This window comes from Piliocolobus tephrosceles, chromosome 2 (genome assembly GCF_002776525.5).
Source record: "Piliocolobus tephrosceles isolate RC106 chromosome 2, ASM277652v3, whole genome shotgun sequence".
Lineage (NCBI taxonomy): Eukaryota > Metazoa > Chordata > Mammalia > Primates > Cercopithecidae > Piliocolobus > Piliocolobus tephrosceles.
Genome location: NC_045435.1, coordinates 171,304,817 through 171,330,738, shown reverse-complemented (window position 1 = coordinate 171,330,738; position 25,922 = coordinate 171,304,817). Strand labels below are relative to the sequence as shown.

The window sequence follows — 25,922 nt, the reverse complement described above, 5'->3', positions numbered from 1 at the left end:
TCCTTCCTTCCTTCCTTCCTTCCTTCCTTCCTTCCTTCCTTCCTTCCAAGACAGGGTCTTGCTCTGTTACCCAGGCTGGAGTGCAGTGGCATGATCTTGGCTCACTGCAACCTCTGCCTCCCGGGTTCAAATGATTCTCATGCCTCAGCCACCCCAGGAGCTGGGACTACAGGTGTGTGCCACCACATCCAGGCAAATTTTTGTATTTTTGGTAGGGAAGAGGTTTCTCCATGTTGGCCAGGCAGGTCTCAAATTCCTGACCACAAGTGATCCTCCTGCATCGGCCTCCCAAAGTGCTGGGATTACAGGCATGAGCTACCAGGCCTGGCTATGAAATTTTTGATGATTGATAAGCCATGTACTGACCAGGCCTAGTAGGAGAATTTTATCAGGCCAAGAAGTCCCTTAAAGAGCATAACGGTGAATAAGCAACTAGTTTCTTAAATAAATTTTGAGTTTGTCATTTAAAGTTTTTGCCTTTTAAGTGAGAGTATAAATTTGGAGAAAATTCTTGCAGCAGATGTTTTGTGTCTAAAGCCCTGTTCACCTGAGCCGTTGATAAGCACACCTGAAAGCAGAATTGTGGCTTGCTACTCTCGCTATTAGGGACGTGGAGCAGCTGTGATGGGTGATGTGCATGGGTGTGTGCATAGCCCTGCAACTGTCCGCCTTCTAATCACAATATTCTTCTCTCTGATTTTTATGTTTATCTTTAATCATAATCTTGCATTATACTCATATTCTTGAGGAGAGCAGTGGACTTGTGTCTTAGTAATCCCTTAATTAAAAGTTCAATTAAGAGGCAGTGAGTAAGGTGCCACTGGATTGGAAGGTGTTAGAATTTAGAAGTAGCTTTCTATCTTTTGTTCACATTTAATAATTTTTTAGAAAGTCTGTCATATTTTTTCTTCTGGTTACTGTTATCTTTTTCCTGGTTAATGAATATATATCTTTCAAAAGAATGGGCCAGAATCATAAAGACTAGGCCATTAGAAGTTAGTCATCTCAGCTAACCAGAGTACATCCTGAGTAATGTCCAGAGGCAGAGGTAATTATGATGTATTGTGTGGGATTAAAGACTTTCCGATGAATGTTCTTCTGCAAAGCAGTTCTATGGGGTACCACCATAGAATGTACTCACTTAAATATGTGTCTGTGTGTCTTTGGAAATTGAGGCAGCCTAGAAGATTCTTCAGGAGCCAGTAGCTTTAGACCCAGGGCTACCCTGACTACTAATGTTGGCTTCACCAAGCCTTCCATGTCTCAGCTGGAAAATGAGAAACAGACCAGAGAATTTCTAAGACTTTTCTAGGCATAACATTCTGTGCTTCTAATGCAGAGAAATGGTGCGAGACTCATGCCCTGGATTGGCACCTTTGTGTAGTGCACTCTCCTTTCCATGTTGTTAATCTGTGGAGAGGGACAAGATACTTGTTGGCTAGATATTCTTCTGGCATCCCATTTTTCACTTTGAAGTTGTATTATTATTATTAACAGTGTCACGTAGACATCTTTGCAGGGGAAGGTGTACCAAAGATTGGGTGCTTCTTCCTGCCCAATAAGTGCAGCCATTTGGTTAGGTTTGAAAGCCTTTTTTCCCAGTTTTAATTTCTCTGACAATAATGAGGTCACAGAATTCAATATTTCATTGTCCTTTACAATTTTGGAAATCTAAATTCATTGTTTTTCTTCTAAGTCTTAAAACTTCCTTTGACAGTAGTGGCCACTTTATATTAAAGAGGTCTACACTGAGAGACTGGACAGTTTATGAGGCCCTTAGAAGCTCAGAGTGCAGTTTGTATTCTTGCTTTAAACAATATAGTATGAGTAAAAGCAGTTTGCAAATGGGAAAGCATTATATGTGTGAGATATTCTTGTTATTCCATCTCCCTTCTGCTCTGCTAAACATATCTTTTCTAGTAGTCTTCTCTGCAATCCATATAATACTTTTCCTGTTCTTTACTTCATTGGTCTTTTGCATTCTTATCTCTGCCCTTCTTTCTTCGGAAGGTTGTCTTATGATGTGAGTAATTATTAGGCAAGCTACATATAAAATCATTCAGAAATGAAGCCACATAAATTTTTATCATGACTCAGATATCAAAGGGCTGCTGCTTATAGGATGTCCTAAGTTTGGGCTGAAAATGTTAACATAAGAACAAAATAATTTCCTTTAGTCTAGTCTTATTGTCATTGAAACGTATATATTTTTTGCTATAAATATAATAATAATTTTATAGATATAAAGAAAAATAGAAATCCCATGTATACCAATGACTTGGCAGAATGCTATATAAGTCCTCATTGTTTCCTTTAAATTTTAATGTGGTATGACGCAAGAATTCATCTTCTTCTTTTTTTTTTTTTTTTTTGAGACGGAGTCTTGCTCTGTCGCCCGGGCTGGAGTGCAGTGGCCGGATCTCAGCTCACTGCAAGCTCCGCCTCCCAGGTTTACGCCATTCTCCTGCCTCAGCCTCCGGAGTAGCTGGGACTACAGGCGCCCGCCACCTCGCCCGGCTAGTTTTTTGTATTTTTAGTAGAGACGGGGTTTCACCGTGTTAGCCAGGATGGTCTTGATCTCCTGACCTCGTGATCCGCCCGTCTCGGCCTCCCAAAGTGCTGGGATTACAGGCTTGAGCCACCGCGCCCGGCCTCATCTTCTTAATGTTTTACTACCTTTTGTTTTCTGCAGCAGAGTCACATTTCTCTATATAAGAATTAATACGGAGGCACTAGATTTGGGTGGAAAATTAACCTTTCTAGACCAAGGCTTATTTTTTTTCCCCTTGAAATCCTCTTTGCAAATAAAAACTAAAAATGTTAAGATTGATGTTTTTGAGAGACTCATATTCTTTTTTGTCCATACATATATCTGTAATTGCACTATAGTTAATGAGCTTGTTTTAGCAAAATGTGCTTTGGAAGTAAGTAAATTGGAATTCTACCATACAAGAAAATGTTGGAAGGATCTCTAGCTACTCAAAATATTAAAGTTGCTTTGGTGTACTAAACTAAATTCAGACACCAAATGAATCAGATAATCAAATAACAGTCACCTTAAGTAGCATGCCACTTACTAGTGGCATTTAAGCATTTCTTTTAAGATAGTAGAGGAAAGCTTAATCGATAGAGAAAATTATTGGAAATTAAAAATAACTTAAATCAATGAGTATGATATATCAAGTTCAATTTTTGCATTTTAGTCACCTGTCTTGTACTCTGGTAAAGATAAAAGTGGCATGTGGCCAGGTGCGGTGGCTCAAGCCTGTAATCCCAGCACTTTGGGAGGCCGAGACGGGCGGATCACGAGGTCAGGACATTGAGACCATCCTGGTGAACACGGTGAAACCCCGTCTCTACTAAAAAATACAAAAAAACTAGCCAGGCGACGTGGCGGGCGCCTCTAGTCCCAGCTACTCGGGAGGCTGAGGCAGGAGAATGGCGTAAACCTGGGAGGCAGAGTTTGCAGTGAGCTGAGATCCGGCCACTGCACTCCAGCCTGGGCGACAGAGCAAGACTCCGTCTCAAAAAAAAAAAAAAAAAAAGACAAAAAAAAAGGTGGCATGTACTTTTATTTGAACTTTTTAGTTTTGTGTGTAGAAACAAGCATCCTAAATAAGATTATTTTGTGGCTTGTGCTTTTTCTCCATTTGAGAATAGATTAGGAACATTTTACTTCGGTAGAATTCTACTTATTATACTTCATTGGCAATTAGAATTTAACAACAATTTTGGAGGACAGGATTTTGAATAGTATCTCTTTTACTATTACCTCTCCTTGACTTTAAACAAAGAAGTGACTCTTAGGGAAGAGTATCAGTGACTCACGTTCTGTTGGAACAGTTTTACACCATTTGGCGCACATGTGAATTGGCCCATTAAAACTGCTAACTCTGAGGCTTGCTTCTTTTGCTGGAGAAAATTCCCTTAGGAAGTGGCAAAAATTATTCATAATATTCTAGAGGCAGGACTTACTTGCCTTTGTTTTTTTTTTTTTTTTTTTTAAAGGATGATTTGGAGACTGTTAGGGTAGCCTAGATTCTGGTTGTTATTGTATACAACTAGTGGCAACAAAGCTGTCTCATCACTAAAAGGGCTTACACTTATTCCTTGAATAGGAAGTGTACTGAATAAGAAAACTTTGGCAGCTCAGCTTCCAGGAACACTTTAAGCTTTATTCTGTTAGTGTTAGTCTTTTAGTATTTATGTCTAAACCTAGTTGATACTGAAGCAAACTGGATATATATATTATTGCTACTCTCAATGTGTTTTGTAATTTTAATTTTTATATTTTAATTATTAACTCAGTATGCAGTTATGGCTTTGACTTTTTCTCTTCTGATATGGCACAACTTAAATATATTTACATGAGTTATACAAACTACATACCCCCACCTCCTCTTTTCTGGTGGCCAGAAATTTTGGACAGAAATGAGGAGCCAACCACACCCATCTCTGAGACAGCAAGACTGTGAGCGCCCACTGGGAGCACATACAGACCGAGCTTAAATGAAAAACTGAAATGCTTAGCGGTGCTAACTTATATATATTGGCCATGGATGGGGAAAAATGAAAAGCTTTTTGAAAAATTGTATTTTTTTTTAAAGAAAAGGGCCCATCCAACTTTTAGCTATCAATTTTCTAGGAGATGGGGTTATTTTTCTGATTTGTTCTCAAAATATTTACAGCATTACATATTTTATTTGGCCTCTGAAAGACTGATTCTGAAAGTATAAAACAACATTTTTCAGTTTTAAAGTTACTGGGTCTTCAAATTTATTCATTTAGGAAAGCCAAATATGCATGTCATTGTCTAAGTGGAATACATTTTTTTTTTTTTGGCGTAACTCAAATGCTTTAAATCTTATATTTGCTCTTTTAGTTTATTGGTGCCAACTTCTGGCAGCCAGATGTTTCACAAATTAATGAAATATTGTTTGAAAGATTCAAACATGCTTATTTTAAAAATTATTCATTGACGTGATATTGCTCAACGAGAAAACTCATTATTTAACTGCTCAAGTGATTATGTCTTGATTGTTCAATAAGATTGCTAGTTTTTTTGATGTCAGAGATTCTTAAATTTCTTTGCTTTATGCCCTGTATGTGGTAAAGACTCATTCACATTATTTGTTCATTGATTGATTTACTTTTGAGTCTCACCCAATCAAAAAGTGAAATAAACAGTTTTAGTATTTAATGACTAAACCTGATATCACCCAAGTGTGACAAATTCCTAATGACATCTGCTATGCTCTGCTATGCTCTGGATCTGTGTCAAATTCAGCTCAGGGCAGCTTGACAAAACTGACTGAAAAAAATATGTATGTGATCAAGCTACTTTGTTGATTATCTCAAATGCATCTGAAATCATCATGTAAGTCAGTATTGTGGTGAAGCCAGAGGAAATGGAACTATTGTCATTTTGAAGATTAGTCAATAAATCACATGTGGGGAACAGTTTCCTGTATGAAAATCGTATTTCTTTTAGCCAACTCCAGATTCCTTATACATCTGTAGTAAGTTTTTCAATTCTACTACCAAAAAATCAATAAAGGGACTTCCAGAAAGTGTTCTTATGATGATTTTTTTTTTTCAGAATTAGAATTTTAAAAATCTCAACAGTAAAATGTCATACCTACTACTTTGCTACTTACCAACTCATCATTGTTCTCACCGAGTTTGTAAGCATATGAGTAAGGGTAGATTAACATTTGGGAGTACGAGTGGATTGTCAGATATGCCTTGATGGAAGAGAGGTTGTTGCGGATGAAATCAGCTAGGGCCTTGGTCTCCTTTTCAGACTCTGCAGCAGGTCCACAGTAAGTTTCATCACAGGGGTTTCCAGAGGCTCCAGTTTCTGGAAAAACATGTAAATGTTAATGGCAAGGATCACCTAATGAGGTTTTTGTGAGGATGTTTTAAACTTTCAAATTAGGAAGTTGTTTTTGTAGGAGTCCTAATCAAGGAGTCCTTATAGTTGTCCCTATTATGTATATATTATGTAGTAAAATATCCATTTAATCACAGGATTAGGATGGTATGTTTTTAAGCTAACATGGTAAAAAGTTGCACGTGGAATCACCAATGTGTGTCCGTGTAGTATCAATATAGTGTAAGAATATTAATAAGCAGGAGACAAACTAATATCCATGAAAACATTTTTAGTATGATTATTCTTAATTGCATTACAATTTTATGTAAATAATGACTTATTTAATGGCTGTCTCCCTCTCTAGACTATACATTCCATGAGTAGTAGGATTATGTCTGGTTTGTTCAGCCTTGTATTTTCAGCATCTAGCACAGCTGGGAACACAACAGAGTTCTCAATATGTTTTAGTCAATTGAATTAATTTTTTTTTTTTTTTGGTGCTTTTAGAAAGTTAGAACTTTAAAATATAAAACTTTGCAGTTTTTTTATTTTATTTTAGACACTATTGTGTTTTCTTATTTTTCCTCTTATGTTTTTCAATGGATACATGCAAAATGGCTAGCCAGATACTTACCGCACCAACCAGCGTCAAAATTTCTGTTGGGGTCGGTGCCAACGCAGCTAGATCCAGCATGGGTGGAGCGAGTCTTTCTCCAAAGTCGGCTCTGAAAGTGGGCTATATGGTTAGGACAAATATAATAGAGAGAGGTTGGTTTTAATTTAATCAGCCTCTCTCAGTATTGTTGCATATACCTTGGTCCAGGTGTAGACGTAGCCGTCGATATTGAGCACAGGCAGGATATAAAAGTCTAACTTGTTGAGAAGCTCTGTTATTTGGGTCTCACTTCCATAGGTACTAACAGCCTGTATGTGAATTATGAAGAGGAATGTCATGGAAAAATGAAACATATGATGCTGTTAAAATTTACAAAGACTGTTGAATGTTAACTTTGGTAACAAAAACAGTATTTCCTATTGAGGATGGACAATATTAATATTTAAAAAGCAATCAGCAAATTACTACCAATACTTGATATTTTTATTTATAATTGTTATTTCTAATTCTTCTCTGCTTCCAGGATATTTCTATTGCATCCTTCTTATTTTAACTTTTTACTTTAATGAGAAACTTATTTAATTAAAGACTTCTGAAGAACATATATACTCATTTCTTTTAAGATAACAACTACAATAGGTTTTTTCAAAGTTGGTAGGGTATAAGTGTAAGACCTAGTTCTGGTAAGAAGTTCTGTGGATAGCTCTGCATGTTCCTAATAATGTCATTTAGAAATGTATTTCTTTTCTATGAAACCTCCTGTAGATGATCTCACTAGAGGGAATGTCCAATATAACAAGGTAATGAGAATGCCTCTCACAATAAGCTCACACTCAGGGATTTTGGGAAGGCTCTCACCAACACCCCAAGCTGCATAGTGATGGGAGTTTCCTTTGTTGTCTTTCTCAAGAAGGGACAATCCTGTTGTCCCTGTTAAGTAATGTAGACACTTATCTATGAATGAGGGACATCATGCCCACTTAATATGTTCCCTTAGTCATGGTCCCTCTGATCCAGCATCATATTAAACTTAAATTCAACCCTTCCCTAGGCTTGCTTGAATAAACATTAAAATAGATTAGACTTCTATGTGTGAACAGTTTTTATATACTATTTGTAATTATATATATATATAAATTAATTACAATATTACATGATCAAGCATGTGCTTTTTAGGTTACAGGAGCTATACAATCATGTTCTTTTAATGGTCTGCAAATTGGAAAAATAGTAAAATTTCATTCTAAGATCCAGTTATCCTCTTCTAAAAGGCAGACGGTGAGCTACATAGTGAAGCTAAGTGATGCCAATCTGATACATAATATCTAGAAACCAAGACTATATAACAAATATATACAGAAGTGCTTCAAACAAAAATTATGTTGTATATGATAATATTCTTATATATTTAAAGCACTTCAATGTTTTCAACTTTTAAATTTGAAATAATTTTAGACTTACAGAAGAATTGCAAAAGTAGTTCCCATATACCCTTCATTCAGCTTCCTGAATGTTACCATCTTACATAACCATGGTATAATTTTCAAAGGGAAGAAATTAACAGTGATACAATACTATAAACTAATTTATAGACTTTATTCAGATTTTACAAGTTTATCCACTAATATCCTTTTTCCATTCTCGTTTCCAATCTAGGATCCTACATTGCTTTTATTTGTCTTGTCTCCATTGTCTCCTCTGATCTGTGACAGGTCTTCAGTCTTTTTGTGTTTTATGACTTTAATACTGTTGAAGAGTTCTGGTCAGGTTATTTTGCAGAATGCCCCTTACTTTGAGTTTGTCTAAATTATTTTTCAAAATTAAATTTTGTTTATGATTAAAGGGAGGTCACTTATTTTAAGGAAGAATGCCACATATCACAATGTGATATGTCTTTTCACTGCATAATATCTGAAGGTACATGATATTGATATGTCTTATTTATTACTGGTGATGTCAACCTTGATCACTTAGTTAAGGTAGTTCCTTCTGCTAGGTTTATCCACTGTAAGTTTTCCCTTTATAGTGAATACATTTTTGGGAGGAGATAACTTTGAGACTGTGCAAATATCCTGTTTCTCCCTAAACTTTTACCCACTAATTTTATATCCATCTGTGGATTTGCCTGACATGATTATTGCTGTGGTGTTCTAGTGATGATTTTATGTTTTGCTCATTCTTTGTACATATATTAGTTGTAATTCTTCTGCAAGAAGGAGTTGTTCTTTGCCTCTCTTTTATTTATTGAATCGTCTATGCATATCAGTATAGACTTATGCATATTTTAAAACTTGTTTTTAAAAGGCTTTTACATATATCTTATTACTAGAATGATAAGGCATGAAAAACAGTATCATTTAGAGTAAGGACTACTATGCACTGTTTTCTTCTGAAGTATACAATTATTATTAGCCAGGAGATAATGATCCAATTGGTTTAACCACAACCATTAGGTTTTACATGACCAACCACTATGCTAGTTGTTGGACTCTCTACCAAATGTGGGTGAGAAAGTTCAGATGAGTGAAATTCAAATAAATACAATTTTTTTTTTTTTTTTTTTTTGAGATGAGGTTTCACCATGTTGCCCAGGCTGGTCTCCAATTCCTGGGCCCAAGCAATCCACCTGTCTCGGCCTCCCAAAGTGCTAGGGTTATAGGCATGAGCCACTGCACCTGGCCCATAAATGGAATTTTCTGTTTAAAATCTTGCCTTATAAAGGTCTGTTGGTGGAAGGTGAAACTAATTTCCAAAATTGGGAACTTGTAATTGTGGATTTTTTCCTGTGTTATTATTCTCTCTAGGTTTTAAGGAATTAATTGAAAATTAAAACATACATTTCTCTTTGCCAAAAACCACTCTACGCACTGACCTCTCTTACAAACCACTGGCAAAATGCAGGAGAAATCCACTCTCTGGCATGGAGACCACAGTCTATGAAAATGGCAGGCTTATTTTGTCCAGCTTTGCCAACCTATTGCAAACAAAAGGAAAAGGGAAACCATGATTCATCATAGGACATTCAGGGGTTAACCTCCACTACCCGTCTGGGCTTGAGACTCAACAAGTGAAACCCAACAGCAGCAAGAGCTGGATCCCATGATTAAATCAAATTAAAATATAATACTAACACAGTATGTTCTCGCTTCTAGACTCACAATGTTTGAGCTGAAAGCTTATATGGCTGTTTATTACTTTTATTAAGCTTGACAAGCTCATATTTTCAGATGATGCTTGATTACCCTGCTTAATTTTACTCATGTGGAGGTTATTTTCAGCTGCTGTTATTAGGTGACAAGACAACTGGATGAGTAATTAGAAGTAATCATGATTATTGCTGATCTTGTAAGAATTTTTACTACTCTCTCACTTATTCCTTGTCTTTTTATTTCCTTCATTAGAATTACATGACAAAAATGGTGTTAGAAAATGACAGAAACAAATTGTTGATATGCTTTGTAATGTTGTCTGATAGACATGAAGTTTATGAACCTCTTTAGCAAATGGATTTGCAAACGACAGCTGGGAAAGAAGAATTGCATCAAGGTAGATAATCATTTACATTGCTTACAGGAATGTGGTTAAATTTATAGGTCTTCTCTTATTTTATTGCATTTTTCCTTTTGAATAAATCAAAATAATGATTTAAAAATCCACATATGATAAAAGAAGCTGGGGAATCTGGTTCCCTCGGGGGTGTAGGCAGGAAAGAGTTATAACAATGTTTGGGATAAGCATGTCTGTGAAACAGATGTTCATATGTTAGAATTCATTGATTTAAAGCCCTCAGACATGGCAAGGTCATGGTTAAAAATGATTACCTTGAGGAGGTAAATATCACGTCCCTCAAATGTGGTTCCGATAACACTGCGAGAGATGAGGGCTGGATTCTCAGTGGCAACTTGTTGAGTCCAAGCCTCTATCTACCAAATAGAATCATTTGTAGATCAGTGTGGCATTCTTGGTTCAATTTCCAAAGTAGTATCTGTCTAAATCATGTGTACATCATACCGTTTCCCACTCGTTGTACTTCTCATAACTGTGTCCTGTTGCACGAACCCGGCTATCAAACTGAGCCTCCACCACATTTCTCAGGTTGCTTATCAGTACCCTGCAACAAACCAAAGTGGGTGTTCCTATGAACATAAGTGTATTTTTCCCCAGTGAACACACATAAAGCCCCAGAGCCGCTGCTTTAGCAGATGGCACAGTGCACTCTCCATAAATTCTCATGTCGTCCTCTGGTTCTTCCTGATGACCTTCAGCTGCTCCAGGGAGATTCTGTTACTGATCGTAAAGAGTGAGTAAGTCACCAAGAAGGATACTGGAGAGTGCAAGCAAAATAGGATCTTCCTCAGCCCAAACCTCAGGTATTTGACTATCTGTGAACCTTAAACTTGGAAAATGATTGCCCCTGGTACCTGGCACATTTTGGGTCAGGGCCTTGGGTTTCCACACAACAGTATGTACTCGAAGCCTGTCTATGGTCTTTCTTCCTCAGGACTTTTCTGAATTTAGAACTAAAAGTCTTGTGTTCCAGAGAGCTACTCGATCCTGGGTAAATGGGAGGAGCTGTCACTTTGGAACTGTCTCTAGGTTCTGAGAAAAATATCTTGTCTGGAAATTCTGAAATATTAACAAGCTGAAGATTTACTAGGTAAAAGAAGAATGGGTTTAAAGAACTAGTTTCTATTTGCTTGTCTTTTGGGTGGTTTAAGTAATCTAATAATGGTTCTGTAGCAAGGTAATATGAAAAGTGGTAACAGAAACTTTTGAGGCCTACCTATTTAGATAAATGAATTGTTCAGGTGATAGTTTCCATTATGAGGCCAGTCTGAAGGTGTGTATGTGTGTGACTTCACTTCCCTTTCTACTTTGAGTGAAAAGTATGCTTGGAAGAGAGAAAAGTTTATGATCATTAGTATCCTTGATCATAGTACTGTGAATATTATAGACAGAGGCCACTTTGCAGAAATTTCTATTATCCAGTTAAACCTTGAAATGATTTTTATCTGACATACAGAGAATTGCAGACACACATCAAAAGTCTGCTTCTCCTCTGGCTGCCCCAAGGACATGCTGATGAAGTATGTCAGGGACATCCTCTGAAGCTTCCTCCTGGTCACTCCTTCAATTGGTGAACTTGGGTATGAACTTGCGTCTGTTTTTGGAAAGTGTAATAAATTAATACTAAACGGGATCTGTTTCCTAGCAAAAGACAAACACTTTCTTAAGGTCTTAACTATCTTAAGGTAGTAATTAAAAAGGAAAAAATGCAGATTTTAGAAGTTATTCCATGGAAAAACATTTTCTATTGAACAGCTGCCAATGCTTTGTGAGTATATTAGTTTTCTATGGCTGCTGTCAGTTGCCACAGACTTAGTGGCTTAAAATATATAAAATTTATTATTTTATAGTTCTGTAGGTTAGAATTCCAACATAAGTCTCACTGGGATAAAAATGAGGTATGGCTAAAAAAGAGGTATCAACAGGGAAGCTCTAGGGGATAATCTAATTCCTTGCCCTTTCTAGTTCTGAGAGGTCACCTGCATTCCTTGGCCATACCCTTTTCTCCACTTTCAAGGCTCCAACAGCAGATAAAGTCCTCACGTCCAATCACTGTGACCTCTTCTCCCTCTCTCTTTCACTTTAAAGACCCATGATTACAGTGGACCTACAGGACAATCCAGAATAATCTCCCTATTTTAACATCAGCTGATTAGGAACCTTAATTCCATCTATAACCTTAATTCCTCTTTGTGATAAACATGACATATTCAGATGTTCTGGGGATTAGGATACAGAGTTTTTGGGGGAACATCAGTCAGTTTGCTATAGTTAGGAACAGTGATTTTAGTCAGCACTATATTCACTACCCCAATTATATTCACCACCCCAATTGAATTGTTAAGGAATAGGGTGGAAGTAGAAGGAATCATGAATAAGGAATCAAAAGATCAAGGTCATAGTTTTGCCCAACTCATAAATTGGCTTTAGAAAAGTCATCTAATCCCTGGACCTTATGTCATAAGTTTTAGAGTGGGGTCATTTGATTAGTAAATATTCAACATCCTTTTCAATTCCAAAATGCTGTGGCTTGATTCCAATCCATAAGCCTTAGTCATTTACATACATGTCTTCCAAGTTTATGAAAAAAATTAAAATTTGCCAGTTACCACTGTCATAACTCAGGAAAACGTGGAGGAAAACTAAAAAATAGATAGTTCAGGAAAATGATATTCAAGGATAACAAAAAACTAAAAACAGACTAACCAAACCAAAACAAAGCAAGCCAAGCAAGACAAAAACCTGGAAACAATGACAACAAAAAATCAACCGACAGAAACTGCTAAGAAGACAATTATGTCTCGATATCATAATGTGAAAGAACAAATCTTACCTAGCAAGGATGAGCTTCTCAGAATGAAAAAAAAAAAAAAAAAAAAATCCAAGAGGAACCAGAAAATGACATCCTCTTTCATTTCAAAGCTTCCAGACATATTGCTATCCTCTTACCTGTACCCAACCCTTTAGTTCAAATTATTATTTATTTATTTATTTTTGAGATGGAGTCTCGTTCTGTCGCCCAGGCTGGTGTACAGTGGTGCAATCACGGTTCACTGCAAGCTCCGCTTCCCAAGTTCACGCCATGCTCCTGCCTCAGCCTCCCAAGTAGCTGGGACTACAGGCACCCGCCACCGCACCTGGCTAATTTGTTGTATTTTTAGTAGAGACGAGGTTTCACTGTGTTAGCCAGGATGGTCTTGATCTCCTGACCTGATGATCTACCTGCCTCGGCCTCCGAAGGTGCTGGGATTACAGGCGTGAGCCACCGCGACCGGCTGAGTTTAAATCATTTAGGAGGATCGGTGACTGTGTGGAGGCTGGCATTTCGTTTGGTACTAAGAGACATTCTGTTAGAGTTATTACTACGCTAAATATTAAACATTTTCATCAATATCCAGGACAAAGAAGCATAAAAAACCAGTTAGTTAAATTGAAGATGACACCCAAGAGTAAAAATATCCTCTAGTAACTTGCAAAAGAGCATCAGAGTGCGGTTGAAATGTGGTGCTGACTTTTGCTTGAAGGCGGGGGACTGACCTCAAATAATCCCTCCCAGTCCTGTGGTTATTTGATTTTATTAGATTTAGGACAAAGTACTACTTTAGCTATATTACAAAATATTATTACTAAATAATGAGCTTCCACTCTAGAAGATTAAAACAATGCCTCACAGCTCCAAAATAGAGAAGCATGTATAGTGTTTTATACTTTTATATGCTCGTTTTATAGTGCCATCCAACTTCTCCTTTTTTTTTTTTTTTTTTTTTTTTTAAAACACGCAAGCAAATTAGATAACTGGGACTCCCAAAAAAGCAAGGAACACAATGTCTGAGAAGTAAAGAAAGACATGACTCAGTTTTATCCCCCTTTCAGATGTCTGGAAAATGGAATATTTGATCAGTACCTGGATTTTGTGCCCACTGCTATGGAAGAACATTACTATGTGCCTATTGCTATCCTAGGACACCTTCCTGTATACCTCTGAAATATGTAGAAAAATGCTGATATATGTTTGAGCAACAATCAGTCTCCCTGGATCACGTAGGGCAAAGGCAATCTTTCTATACTCTGTAGCAGAGAATTCCATGGAGGGCAGGCCACCTAAAGGTTCTGTCAACTTAGCTTCATAACCATAAGTTGGAAATTTACGCTATCTGATTCCTAGTCTTTCTGTTACTAAGGGTGAAACTTTGGCATTTAAAACTACAGTTATCCTTCTTTTTGCACACATTTTGATTTTTTTCCTATGATAATTCAGGATCTGATTAAAGCTGCCAAATAATACAGGTCTTGGTGAAGAGGGTTGGAAACACTGAAAAAATCTGAGAAGTTATTTTGGTAGAACTTGTGTGCAGCGGATGGTTCTTGTCATACACAAACACTACTGCAAATTTTTGCCAGCAGGAAATCGTCTAAATACAAGTTAGTTACCATATGAGGTAATAATGGGATGCACAGGGACTGCTTGCAACCCCAGCAAGGATATTGCTGGTATGCTTCTCCAGGATTCCCAGGGACTTATTATTATTTAATATTTTGAAAATTATATGCTACAAATGTGCTAAGCAGTGAACAGAGAAGCAAAAATTAACAAGCTCTTAGCCCTCAGGGGATGTCCTATGTTCTAGATGAGACAACATTCATACACAATTCCCAAAAAGTTCACCACTAAAAAGGAAAGTGAATTTTCTATCTGATTATAAATAGAGATTGAAATTCTATCAGAAACCATTTTACTGTTTTGTGATAAGGGTAGAATTAAGATATCATTCAGGTAGCTAGATTTAATCTATGGTCGCTGATCTTTGTTTTTCTTAAAGAATTACAGAGAAACTCATCTTTTTGAATGCTTCTGAATGCTCCAAGGACTAGAATTTTAGATGTCCTCTTCAGTATAATAAAAAGAGCAAAATGTTATAGACATGAATCTTAATCACATTTTGAGACTTACTAGGTTATATCTTTGTTATAAAAAGAGTCAATTCTTAAGGTCACATTTTGACACTTCCCTCAGGCAGAAAGCACATAGCTAAGCTTTTTGAGGCATGATAATGGGGTTAAACATAGCAGTTTCTGTAGACTCGTAAAAAATGTATAATCTCCCTCTTTGTACAACAGTAAACCATAGCAGCATTCTCAGCAATATAATACCAGTTGTAATTTATTTATGTATTGTTTTGTTTTATTTTTACAACAGCCCTTTGAGAGAGGCATTATGTCTTCATTTTATGGATAAGAAAGCTGAAGCTCAGAAAGGTTGAGCAAATTACCCACAATCATACAGCAATGTGCAAAGCCAGGATTAGAATCTGGTCTGTTTTTTTTCCCAAAGCCTTTACTTGTTGCACTATGCTATACCACTTCTCCTAATGGAGGTACAGATTTTATAGGTGACAATTCTGACATCTTCACTGGCACAGATACTATTCTTTTACATTTTTAAGATGCGAAAAACAAGAGAAATTTCTGTTAAAATTATATAGGTTACATTTTTCCAAAACATAACGAAGACTTGAGTTTGTGATGGGGGATTGCTGGATAAACATTCGAATGTACAGGACCAGAGCCCAAGACTTTGTCTTTGTTCCTCCCTAATCCACCCACTGAAGGAGGACCTCTGCTTTGTACTAGAGACCTTGTTTCTTCCTTCCATCTTATGCAAATGTCCTGGGTTAGCATGGTCTCTCCTGCTTCTAAGCCCTAGCATATGGTCTGTTCTCTGCCTAAAGTATGGTTTTTTCCTCGTCTTTGTCTGGCTAATCAACTCCTATTCATCTTTCAGTTCTCAGCTGAAGAATCATTTCCTAGGACAGCCCTCCCTGACCCCTAGACTTGGTCTATTCTTCTGAACTCCAGCTCTTTACTCTTCTTACCATCTATTAAATACTACCGCAATTTCTTATTTAAAGTCTGTTTTCCCCTAAAGGATGTGAGGCCATATCTGTCCTTATTGGAACTTGATACATGTAGACATTCAATATTGATTTGTTGGATCAGCAAATGGACAATTGCCTTTACTTAGGAAGACATTCTTGTATGAAAGACCTAGATGAACCAAAGTGGTATTCAGTGAGGGAGACAGGATCAGCTTAGCCAACTACTCTAGTCTTTGCATCTTTCTTTCCATGCCTTCTCCTACCATTAGAGATAGTGGTGGGACTTCAGAGAAAAAAGGACAGAAGGATCATTCAGACTGACTCTATACTTCTCCTTATGCTAAAAATGCATAAATAGCCCTCATAGCTCACAATAGGTCTGGCTGATACCCTGGAAAGAAGAGCTGATAAGATTTGGGGTTAAAACTATGTCTGGCTGAGAATAGAGTATCCATTGGTTAGGTCTGTACTCTATACATTGCTTGTAAAATGGACCAAGTCAGATATCTGGCAGAAGACTTGGGGTTCAAGAATAAAAACCATTTTCATTAGAGCAATAACTAAACACAAAATCCATCAGAACTGAAGTCTTAAGACTTGGAATCCAGGGCCAGCTCTGCTGTTACCTATTTATGGGGTCCTGGGGAAGGCATGGTCTTGGTCTCATTTCTACCCTCCCAGAGTTATTCAAAGGCTCAGATGAAAGCATGCATGGGAGAGAATTTTAATATTTATAAAACATAAACTTACTCGTGTTGTAGTTCATTCTGCTTTAGAACATTCTCCACAGTGACAATATCTTCTGCTTTAACACGGAAGTCAACTGTACTGTGAGGTTTGATTTGTGTGACAGAATCTGGCTTCCAGAAGTCAATCTGAATAAAGGGCAAGATAAACTATATTGGATACCTATGATTCAATGGGTGAATGATCATCTGTGAGCATGTTATTGCTCTACTCAATTGAGTTATTTTCAAAATCATATCATCCATGAAATCTGTTGAAAATATTTACTTTGAGTGAACAAGGGTTGGAACCAAGCAGTTAGATGTTGATAAAACTGTTTACAAATACGTATATAACCTTGATTGATTATTAATGAACATGAAAATCATATAATCATTTCCCATAATGCTAGTTAGTTGTATTTTGTAACTGTTCTTTTCTATTTATTGATTTTCTGGATCACTAGCTTATTGGGATAGTAGTGTTGTGGTAATGGATCTATGTGTTAGATGAATGATGAATTAACTAGAACTACAAAATTTAATGGAGAAATATAAAGCTGTTTTACTTTTTAATGGACTTATGCATTTTTCTTGGAACTCAATTCTGTGCGTCACAGTAATATGTGGAACCAGGAGCATCCCTGACTTGTGGTGGATACATCAGAAAGAAAAATGATATCTTTTCACAATGGGTATATTGGCACTGTGGCTGGAAACAAATTGCTCTTGGGGATCCAGTCATGTACTGACATTTTCATTTATTTAGTTACTCATCAACTATTGTTGAGAATCTATGATATGCTAGGCTCTGTGTCTGAGACTGGGAATTCATTAGTGGGCAAATCAAACATGGCCTTTGTCTTTATGGGGGGAGACGTTGGAGAATATGAAGTCCAAAACAGCATTTTTTAAAAATCTGTGAATGTGTGGTTTTAAGTATCACTTTTCAGTGGAAAAATATTAACTAAAACATACTGCGTCTTGTAGGTGTCTGTTTTTCTTTTCCTCGCTTGTGCTAAGTGGAAGCCTAGAAGTCTGAGGTCAGCCTGACATTGGGTCTTTCTTTGTCCCTGTGTCTCAGCCAATCTCTGTTCACATGTTTGCACACTGCTTTGGGGCTAGAAATGTGTTTGATGGTGATATTTAGGACCACTGCTTGGAAACTTGGAAGGGAGTCTGGGCAGACTTAGAGGTTGTGCAGCAGAAAATGACGAGGTAATACTATAAGACATCTCAGTTTCAGATACACTTGTGGGGCTCCCAGTAACCTATATTCTGTCCTGGCAAGCTTCAAACCACTGTAGATATCTAGAGGTGGTGAGTCATGAAGCAGGCCCATAAGGAATGTCAGGGCCATGGGAGGCAGGGATACTGGCATTCCAGAAGAAAAAAGCGTGAGGTGAGGTGAGTATCACAAAGGGATTGAAAGGAGAGAGTATCAATGTTTGGATAAGGATTGGCTGTAGAAGGAGACCTAGTGAGTCAAGGATGAGAGGGTTAAATGAAGTGTGGAAGTATAAAGACATGCTAAGATAAGGACAGAGAAAGCAAGGGGCTGGTGACAACTTCTAGTTAGCCGACATTGTGGAGAAAAGGGCAATGAAAATAAGCACATTATAAGAGAAAACGTATTTTTGAAACTTAGCTCTGAATTTGTGTTCCTAATAAATACCTGTCATTCTATGGTGTGGTGGGATAGGGAGGGATGTCTTTATTATAGATGACAAGGTTGAGAATTGGCAAAGCACATAAAGTCCTCCACGTATCTGTAGCTGACCTGACAGTGTCCCGCGGGTACATAATTGCGGGGACCTTTTAGTGTGCTCCGTGTACTCCCGTTGCTAAGATCTGTTCTCTGTGCCTGAGGGCTCTTTCCTATAGAACTGGGAAAAGTCCAATTCTCAGCTCCAGGTAGACAGGAGGTACCAAGGAAATTACTCTTTGTGGTTCAACCAATAATCCTGAAAAGCGAATGTTGAACTACTCCAACTCCTTCACCTCTCAGGTGGCATAATTCTGAAGTGTGTTGTTTGTACACATTCCTAGAGTTTCCCTCTGGATTTACCTCCAGTTGTCCTCTAGTAGCTGGCTTAACACCGTTTCCTTTGTTGGCTGCCTTTACTTCTATGTAGCACTCCCCACTTCTTTACCAGGGCTCCCTGTGCTTCCCAGATAAAATTCTTTCCCTTGAATCTTTGTCTCAGGGTCTACTTTGGAAGAGCCAGTATGAAGATGCCAGCTTTCCACTCAAAGCATCAAATGCCTGCATGATGTTCTTGGTGGTGGTTCTAGCAGAATATTGTATGTATCTAGTGCTACTTCAGAACAGCTTAATTGCTTATAAATGGTTTTCTTTCTAATATCAAACTGAAAATTGCCATCTGTATCCTCCTAAGCTCTTACCCATTGGTCCTAGCTCTACCAAATATTAGAAGAGTATATATATATATATGTAGAGAAAGTGTTACTTTTAAGATTACAGTATGAGCATTACGGATTCTTTAAGGGGGGGGGGCAAATAAATCTCATAAATATGTTTGACAGAAACTTACAGACCTAACCTGAGGTTGCTTAAAAATTTCAGTTTGACATGGAGAAAACTAGTTAGCAAATCTGTCAACATAGAACCCTCTGGAGTGCCGCATGTGTGACACAGACCCCCTATACTGGAGTTAGTCTCTGGTACTTCCTAGGAGAAACATGGCTGGAAATCAGGAGCGATGCTATAGTCTCACAGCTGTTACCAATGCACCAAATATGAATACAGGTATTAAAGTCAAAGTAATAACATAAGGTGATAAATATAAATTTCAGAAATTACTAAGACCTTGTGAATGAGATGTATGTCTGAAATATAAACATGGAGTGAAATATAGGATGTAGATGTAGGGAATTAAACTATACATTATGAAGTTAGAAAACTGAAGTTATAAAATTATAAATATGACAACCATACAGAACATTTATTGGATGATTAAGAGATATCTTTAAATGATAGCATCATATTAATTTAATCAGTCGGCTGCCTAACAACTAAAGAATCCTTCCTAAAATATCTCGGAAAACTAGCCAAAAGCAAGATAAAGTAGCATGCCAACCTGAAATTTTTCTGGGAATAAGACTGGCCAATAAAAATATAAATATTGGTGTTGGGGATCTTTGTTTCTTCAGAAATTTGCATGAATTTGTTTCTTCACATTGCATTTGACTATAAGTCAAACATCTGATAGACTTTTCATTTATCTTGGTGAAATTTTCCTTTTTTGTTGGAAAAGAAAGCAACTTCTACTCAAGGCCCAATTCCAGACAGCAAGGAGGAACTTACTGGTACAGTAGGAATGATAAGAACATTGGAAGACAATAACCATGTTACTCTAGGTATAGAGAAAAATGCACCTTAAATGTGAGAAACACAGACTTCAAGACAGTCCAGAGAAAAGTGAATAGGTTTTATGGTGAATGCCTTCAATAAAGGAAAAAGTACAACCCTGATTGTGAGGAGATAAAATAAAATCCTTACTATTCAATTATAGATGAGAAAAGACGGGCTGCTGGAGTACAGTGTGGTTACCGATCTGTCCAATATATTCAGCATTTAAAAGGACATGTTCAAAAGCTGAGAGGAAGGACACATGGCCAAGGATGAATACAAAGACTGGATGCCCTTGTAATGATCTTATCAGGAAGGCTACAGACCAGAATATGCTGTTCCCATAATCGCTAAGGAGAATAAAAATCTCATTTCAATCATGTTGAAAATAAAAGAATAAAGAAAAAATATGTTGGGTCCAACTGCTTGGAGCTAAAGCATGATGTCTGCAGCCAGAGGAAAGAAAGAAGCCCTATTTAACTCTTTTTTGGCTTCTGTGTTTTCCAAGAGAGAGTTACACTATCCCTTGTTTATTCGATTACTACTGAGAGATGAAATTACCACAAGGATAAGTAAAGAGTTTTTCATGTTATGATTTAAGCAGAAATACCTTCTTTGGAAAGAGAACATTGAGGCCTAAGGTAGATGAGGACATAGGTGATTGATTATACCAGCCATATAAATTGTATTCAAAATTTCAGACCTAATGATAGTAATAGCAGCAAACACATATAGTTCTTACTATTTAAGTTCTAAGTGCTTTACCTATATTAATTCATTTACATCTCACAACAATCCCCTACATAAAATAGTATTATCATCTTCATTTTACAAATGAGGAAGTTGAGACCCAGAGAGGTGTCGAAGTTTGACTAACAAGTAGTAGGGCTAGGAACTGAACCCAGGCAGTCTGAGTCCAGACTCTCTGCTCTTGACCACTATGAAATGCTGAATTTTAGATAATAAAAAAAAATTACTGCAGATGTGATTGCAGAACTTTCTCAGCAATCTTGGAAGAATCAGAGCTTGAAGGGCTCACTGGAGAGTAGAGGGGGCAAGTTTTAGATTTTATAGACAAGAAAACAGGTGAAGCCCAGGAGCAGGAGCTGCTGGGGCCTGGCATGGATTCTGGCAAAGCTGCAGAGTAACTGGAAGCAGATGGATTGTGAATGCTGAGAAAAGGAAGCTGTGGTCCCTGGGAGTCAGTATGGTTTAAAGCAAGAATAAGTCAGGCCCAATTAACTTCACCTTATTTTTGGATGAGAGCACTAACCTGGTAGAATGTTGAATCTTGATCTTAGTAAAGTATTTGATGAAGTCTCTGCATTGATATCTTTCTTTATAAACCAGAAAGCATCAGGCAGAGTTACCCCTAGGTAACACCCCACTAGATTGGGTAGTCGAGTAAACTTGTGCAAGGAGACTAGGTTAATGAATCACTTCAGTGCTTAACATTATGTCTGGCACATTGGAGATTCATGATAAATTATGTGCTGAATGAGTGAAACATGAAGAAGGCCTCTAATTCTGTGACTCCTGACCTACTTAATATTTTCTTTTATCTGTGACAAGGATAAAAGTTGAAAAGGCATGATTATCAAACTCGCTGGAGATACAAAGTTAGGGGGAAGAATTATTGCCCTGGATGACTGAATTAGTCTCCTAAAAGGTCTCAACATGCTGAAAACAGCTATCAAGATAAATCTTAAAAGTGTAAATCTAAAATGCTACATATAGGTGAAAAAAAGTCAATTAGGTAAGCACAGAAGGAGGGATACCCCGTTCGAGGGTGATTCATGTGAGGAAAAAAAAATTACCTAATGGTTTTGATTGAACACAGGTTTAATATAAGCTTATAGTGTTCTATGACTGCTCAAGATGCTAAAAAGAATCTTAGGCACCATTAATAAATGTCTGCTTTACAAATGAAGGCAAGCAATGGCCCTGTAGTATGTATTAATCAGAGCACACCTGGAGGCCCATTGTCAATTCTGGTAACTACATTTAAAAAAAGAGTTTGTGTCCTTTGTAGGGACATGGATGCAGCTGGAAACCATCATTCTTAGCAAACTATCACAAGAACAGAAAACCAAACACCGCATGTTCTCACTCATAGGTGGGAACTGAACAATGAGATCACTTGGACTCGGGAAGGGGAACATCACACACCGGGGCCTATCATGGGGACGGGGGGAGGGGGGAGGGATTGCATTGGGAGTTATACCTGATATAAATGACGAATTGATGGGTGCTGACGAGTTGATGGGTGCAGCACACCAACATGGCACAAGTATACATATGTAACAAACCTGCACGCTATGCACATGTACCCTAGAACTTAAAGTATAATAAAAAAAAAAAAAGAAAGAAAATGATCTTTAAAAAAAAAAAAAAAGAAATGTAGACAGAAAGAATGAGCTGTATCTAGAGGTGAGCAGAATGATCAAGAGTCTGTAAACCAGTTTTAAGAAAAATTACAGAAAGCCTGAAAAAGATAAATCTTAGAGGTAACATGATATTTGGCTCAGCTAAGCCCAACAGGTCAAAGTTAGAGAAAGAAGTTTTCAGCTTAGAATAAGGAAGCAAACAGTTGGAATGATTTGTAAGGCAAGTGGGCTATTCCAAAAAGTAGTAAACAAACTATTCCCGGAATTACTCAAACAGGTTTTACCAGGGGTAGCAACTGCGGATGCTGTTTCCCAGAAGGAAATTCCGGATTTGAGTGAATGGCCAGAATAGATGAGTTTATGTTTCTTTCAATTCTGAACTTCTGAGCCTGTGATTATGACACTATCCACCTTCTTCTTCCTTCCTCTAGGCCTTAAAAGCTACAGAATGAGTATACATGTGTATATGTGTGTGTGTGTGTGTGTGTGTGTGTGTGTGTGTGTGTGTGTGTAAGCTAGCAGATTATTTTAGTTTATATATTTATGAAAAAATGGCATTGGCCCAAGTGGAACTGCTGTATTTGTGGTCAGCAATAGCTTCCTGCTACATTATATATACAGTTTAAAACGTCAGTTCTCATCTCGTATATAGTGGATTAAAAAAAAAATAGCACAGAGATGTCAGTTTTTTGAAAGCAAAAGAAAAGTATGAAAGTCACTCATGGCTTTTTACCTTCTTTTTCCCCCTCATGTCATATCATTAGGGGGACCTGAATCAAGGTCATGAAAACCCAAGCTGTTTGATTTGGAATGAAAGAAAATCAAAGAGGACAGATGATACATGGGATGTGGAAATGAATTTGAAGTTGGACAAAAGCCCAGTTTTTCAGTAATATCCAAGTTGATCATTTTTCTCTTTTGCCTTAGAAGGAAAGTGACTGCACATTAGATGTTCTGTGACCTTCGTGACAGTTCCAACTCATCCAGTTGTCACACTGTCAGCTCTTTTAAAAGTTACCATGGATTTATAATACCACAGGGCTTATGGCAATCTAATTTAGGCAGAAAAAGAAGACATTATGGCATTAAATGTTTTCCAAGATTTTATTTCTTGCTACCAAAAGTACTATAGTTAATATTTCATGTTATTTTTTCCCATTGTTGGAATCACAGTGCGATCTAAGATTTTAAATTACATGTGAAGCAAATCAAAATTGTTACTTACCTGGGTGGTGCTGGCCAAATTGCGGATTATGTTAATGTGATTTTCATCTTCAACATTAACACGGAACACCTTCTCGCTGAATAGTGAGATAGTAGAAGCACAGAAAATGTAAATTGAGTGATGTGTCCAAATCTTGGGGCTAGCAAGGAAGAAGGACTTGCTCCTTAAAGATGGCTTACTTACCCTTCAAAGTGCTCACCACCATGATGAGCAGATGCCAGGGCCACAGTTGCCAGAACCAAGAGCGCCAACATTGTGTCTGACTAGGCCTAGTGGGTAGGTCTCATCTGCTTTTATAATCCAGAGTGTTCTTTGCTTTCTTCTCCTGATTGCAAGCAGGTGCTACCATATCTTGATTAATAGTTTTCCTGGCATTGTTGCCTTGGTAGCTGTGTAAAGTCTGAGAGAGTATCTCTCTCAACACCTGTGGAAATAGAGTAAATACTCTCAAATTCAACTTATTTAATTTGGATATCAGAACTTGAATAGCCTGGGAGTAGGTTAGATTTAAATAAAATCTATTTTGTATTTTTTTCCATTTTGAATTGAGAATTACATACAATAAATTCTGCAGATTTTCGTGTAAAGTTTGATGACTTTTGACAAATGTATGAACTCATGTAATAAACATCTCAAACAAGATATAGAACATTTTCATCACCCTAACAAATTCCCTTGTGCACTTTTCCAGTCTATTTCTGTACTCCTCTCAGGCAAATGTTACTCTGATTTCTAGCTTTATACATTAATTTTGCCTGTATTAAACTTAATGTAAATGAGATTATACTATATATATTCCTTTGTTTCTGGCTTCTATCATTCAAGATAATGTTTTTGAGATTTATCAGTATTTTTGTTTGTATTCCCATTATTACTGTTAATATTATTTTTGAGACAGAGTCTCACTCTGTCGCCCAGGTGGGAGTGCAGTGGCGTGTGATCTCAGCTTACTGCAACCTCTACCTCCTGGGTTCAAGTGATTCTTTTGCCTCAGACTCCCGAGTAGCTAGGATTACTGAAATGCACCACCATGCTTGGCTAATTTTTGTATTTTTAGTAGAGATGCGGTTTCCCTTTGTTGTCCAGGCTGGCCTTGAACTCCTGGCATCAAGTGGTCTGCCTGCCTCAGCCTCCCCGAGTGCTGGGATTACAGGCATGAGCCACTGTGCTTGGCTTTGTTGGCATTATTGGTTTATTACTTTTTATTAATAAGTGATATTCCATTATATGGATATGTCATAATTTAGCTGTTTTACTGTTGAGATATTTGTGTTGTTTCCAATTTTGTGTTATTGTTAATAAGGCTGCAATAAATATTTTTATACAAGTTCTTTACTTGGCATATGTTTTCATTTAAGGAGCATGAACATGTGAGTGGAATTGTTAAGCAATAGTGTAAATCTAGGTTTAACACAATAAGATTCTGCTAAACATTTTTTCCATCATGGTTTGTACCATTTTAAGCTTCCATCAGTATCTAGTGGCTTTGTGTTCTCTCCAACACCTGGTTATTTTTAGTATTTAATTTTGGTATTTCTAATGAATACAAAGTGGTATCTAATTTCTAATTTTAATTTGTATTTCCCTGATGATTGGTAGTGGTGAACATCTTTTCATGTGTTTATTGATCATTTGCAAATCTTCTTTTGTGAAGCATCTATTGAAGTCTTTTGCCTTTTTAAAGAAATTGGTTGTGTTTTAATTCTTGTGTTGTAGCTGTTCTTTATATAGTATGGATACAAGTCCTGTGTTAGAAATATGTGTTCCAAATATTTTTCCCGGTATGTGGCTTGCATTTTTATTTTCTCAATGTTATCTTTTGATGAACAGATGTTTTTAATCTTGATAAAGTTTATTTACCAACATTTTTATTTTATAATTAATGCCTTTACATTTTTTCAAAGGAATTTTTGCCTGTCTCAAGGTTTCAAACATATTCACCTATTTTTTCTTATAAGAGATTTGTAGTTTGGGGTCTTTATGTGAGATATGAGTCTTTAGTGTAAGATATGAATCATTCATTTTTAAAATATGGATATTCAGTAGATCCACTATTATTTGTTGAAAAAGTTTTTCTCACATGTTCTAGCACTTTCTCTATGGATCTCAATGTATGGTAATGGCTCTTTAACCTTTATAAAAACTTGTTTATCATGAGAAGCAAGGAGACAAACCAAAATTAGGGACATTCTCCACAAAAACTGACTTTTACCCTCTAGAAATGTCAATATTATGAAAGAAAGATAAAGGCTGAGGTACTAGTCCAGATTAAAGAAGA

At 37.0% G+C, this 25,922-nt stretch overlaps 1 protein-coding gene across 1 annotated transcript in view; it reads right to left on the bottom strand.

Moving 5' to 3' along the window:
• Positions 1–23,918, bottom strand: part of CPB1 (carboxypeptidase B1) — a 32,866-nt gene extending 8,948 nt beyond the window's left edge. Inside the window, exons 1-9 of the mRNA XM_023215385.2 lie at positions 23,828–23,918; positions 23,645–23,720; positions 16,685–16,809; positions 10,503–10,602; positions 10,313–10,414; positions 9,364–9,465; positions 6,689–6,799; positions 6,510–6,600; positions 5,658–5,860 (exon numbers count right to left, since the gene is read on the bottom strand). Coding sequence (XP_023071153.1) covers positions 5,658–5,860; positions 6,510–6,600; positions 6,689–6,799; positions 9,364–9,465; positions 10,313–10,414; positions 10,503–10,602; positions 16,685–16,809; positions 23,645–23,720; positions 23,828–23,898 — 981 coding nt within the window. The 5' untranslated portion in view covers positions 23,899–23,918. The remainder of the gene's footprint in view (positions 1–5,657; positions 5,861–6,509; positions 6,601–6,688; positions 6,800–9,363; positions 9,466–10,312; positions 10,415–10,502; positions 10,603–16,684; positions 16,810–23,644; positions 23,721–23,827) is intronic.
• Between the last annotated feature and the right edge of the window lie 2,004 nt (positions 23,919–25,922).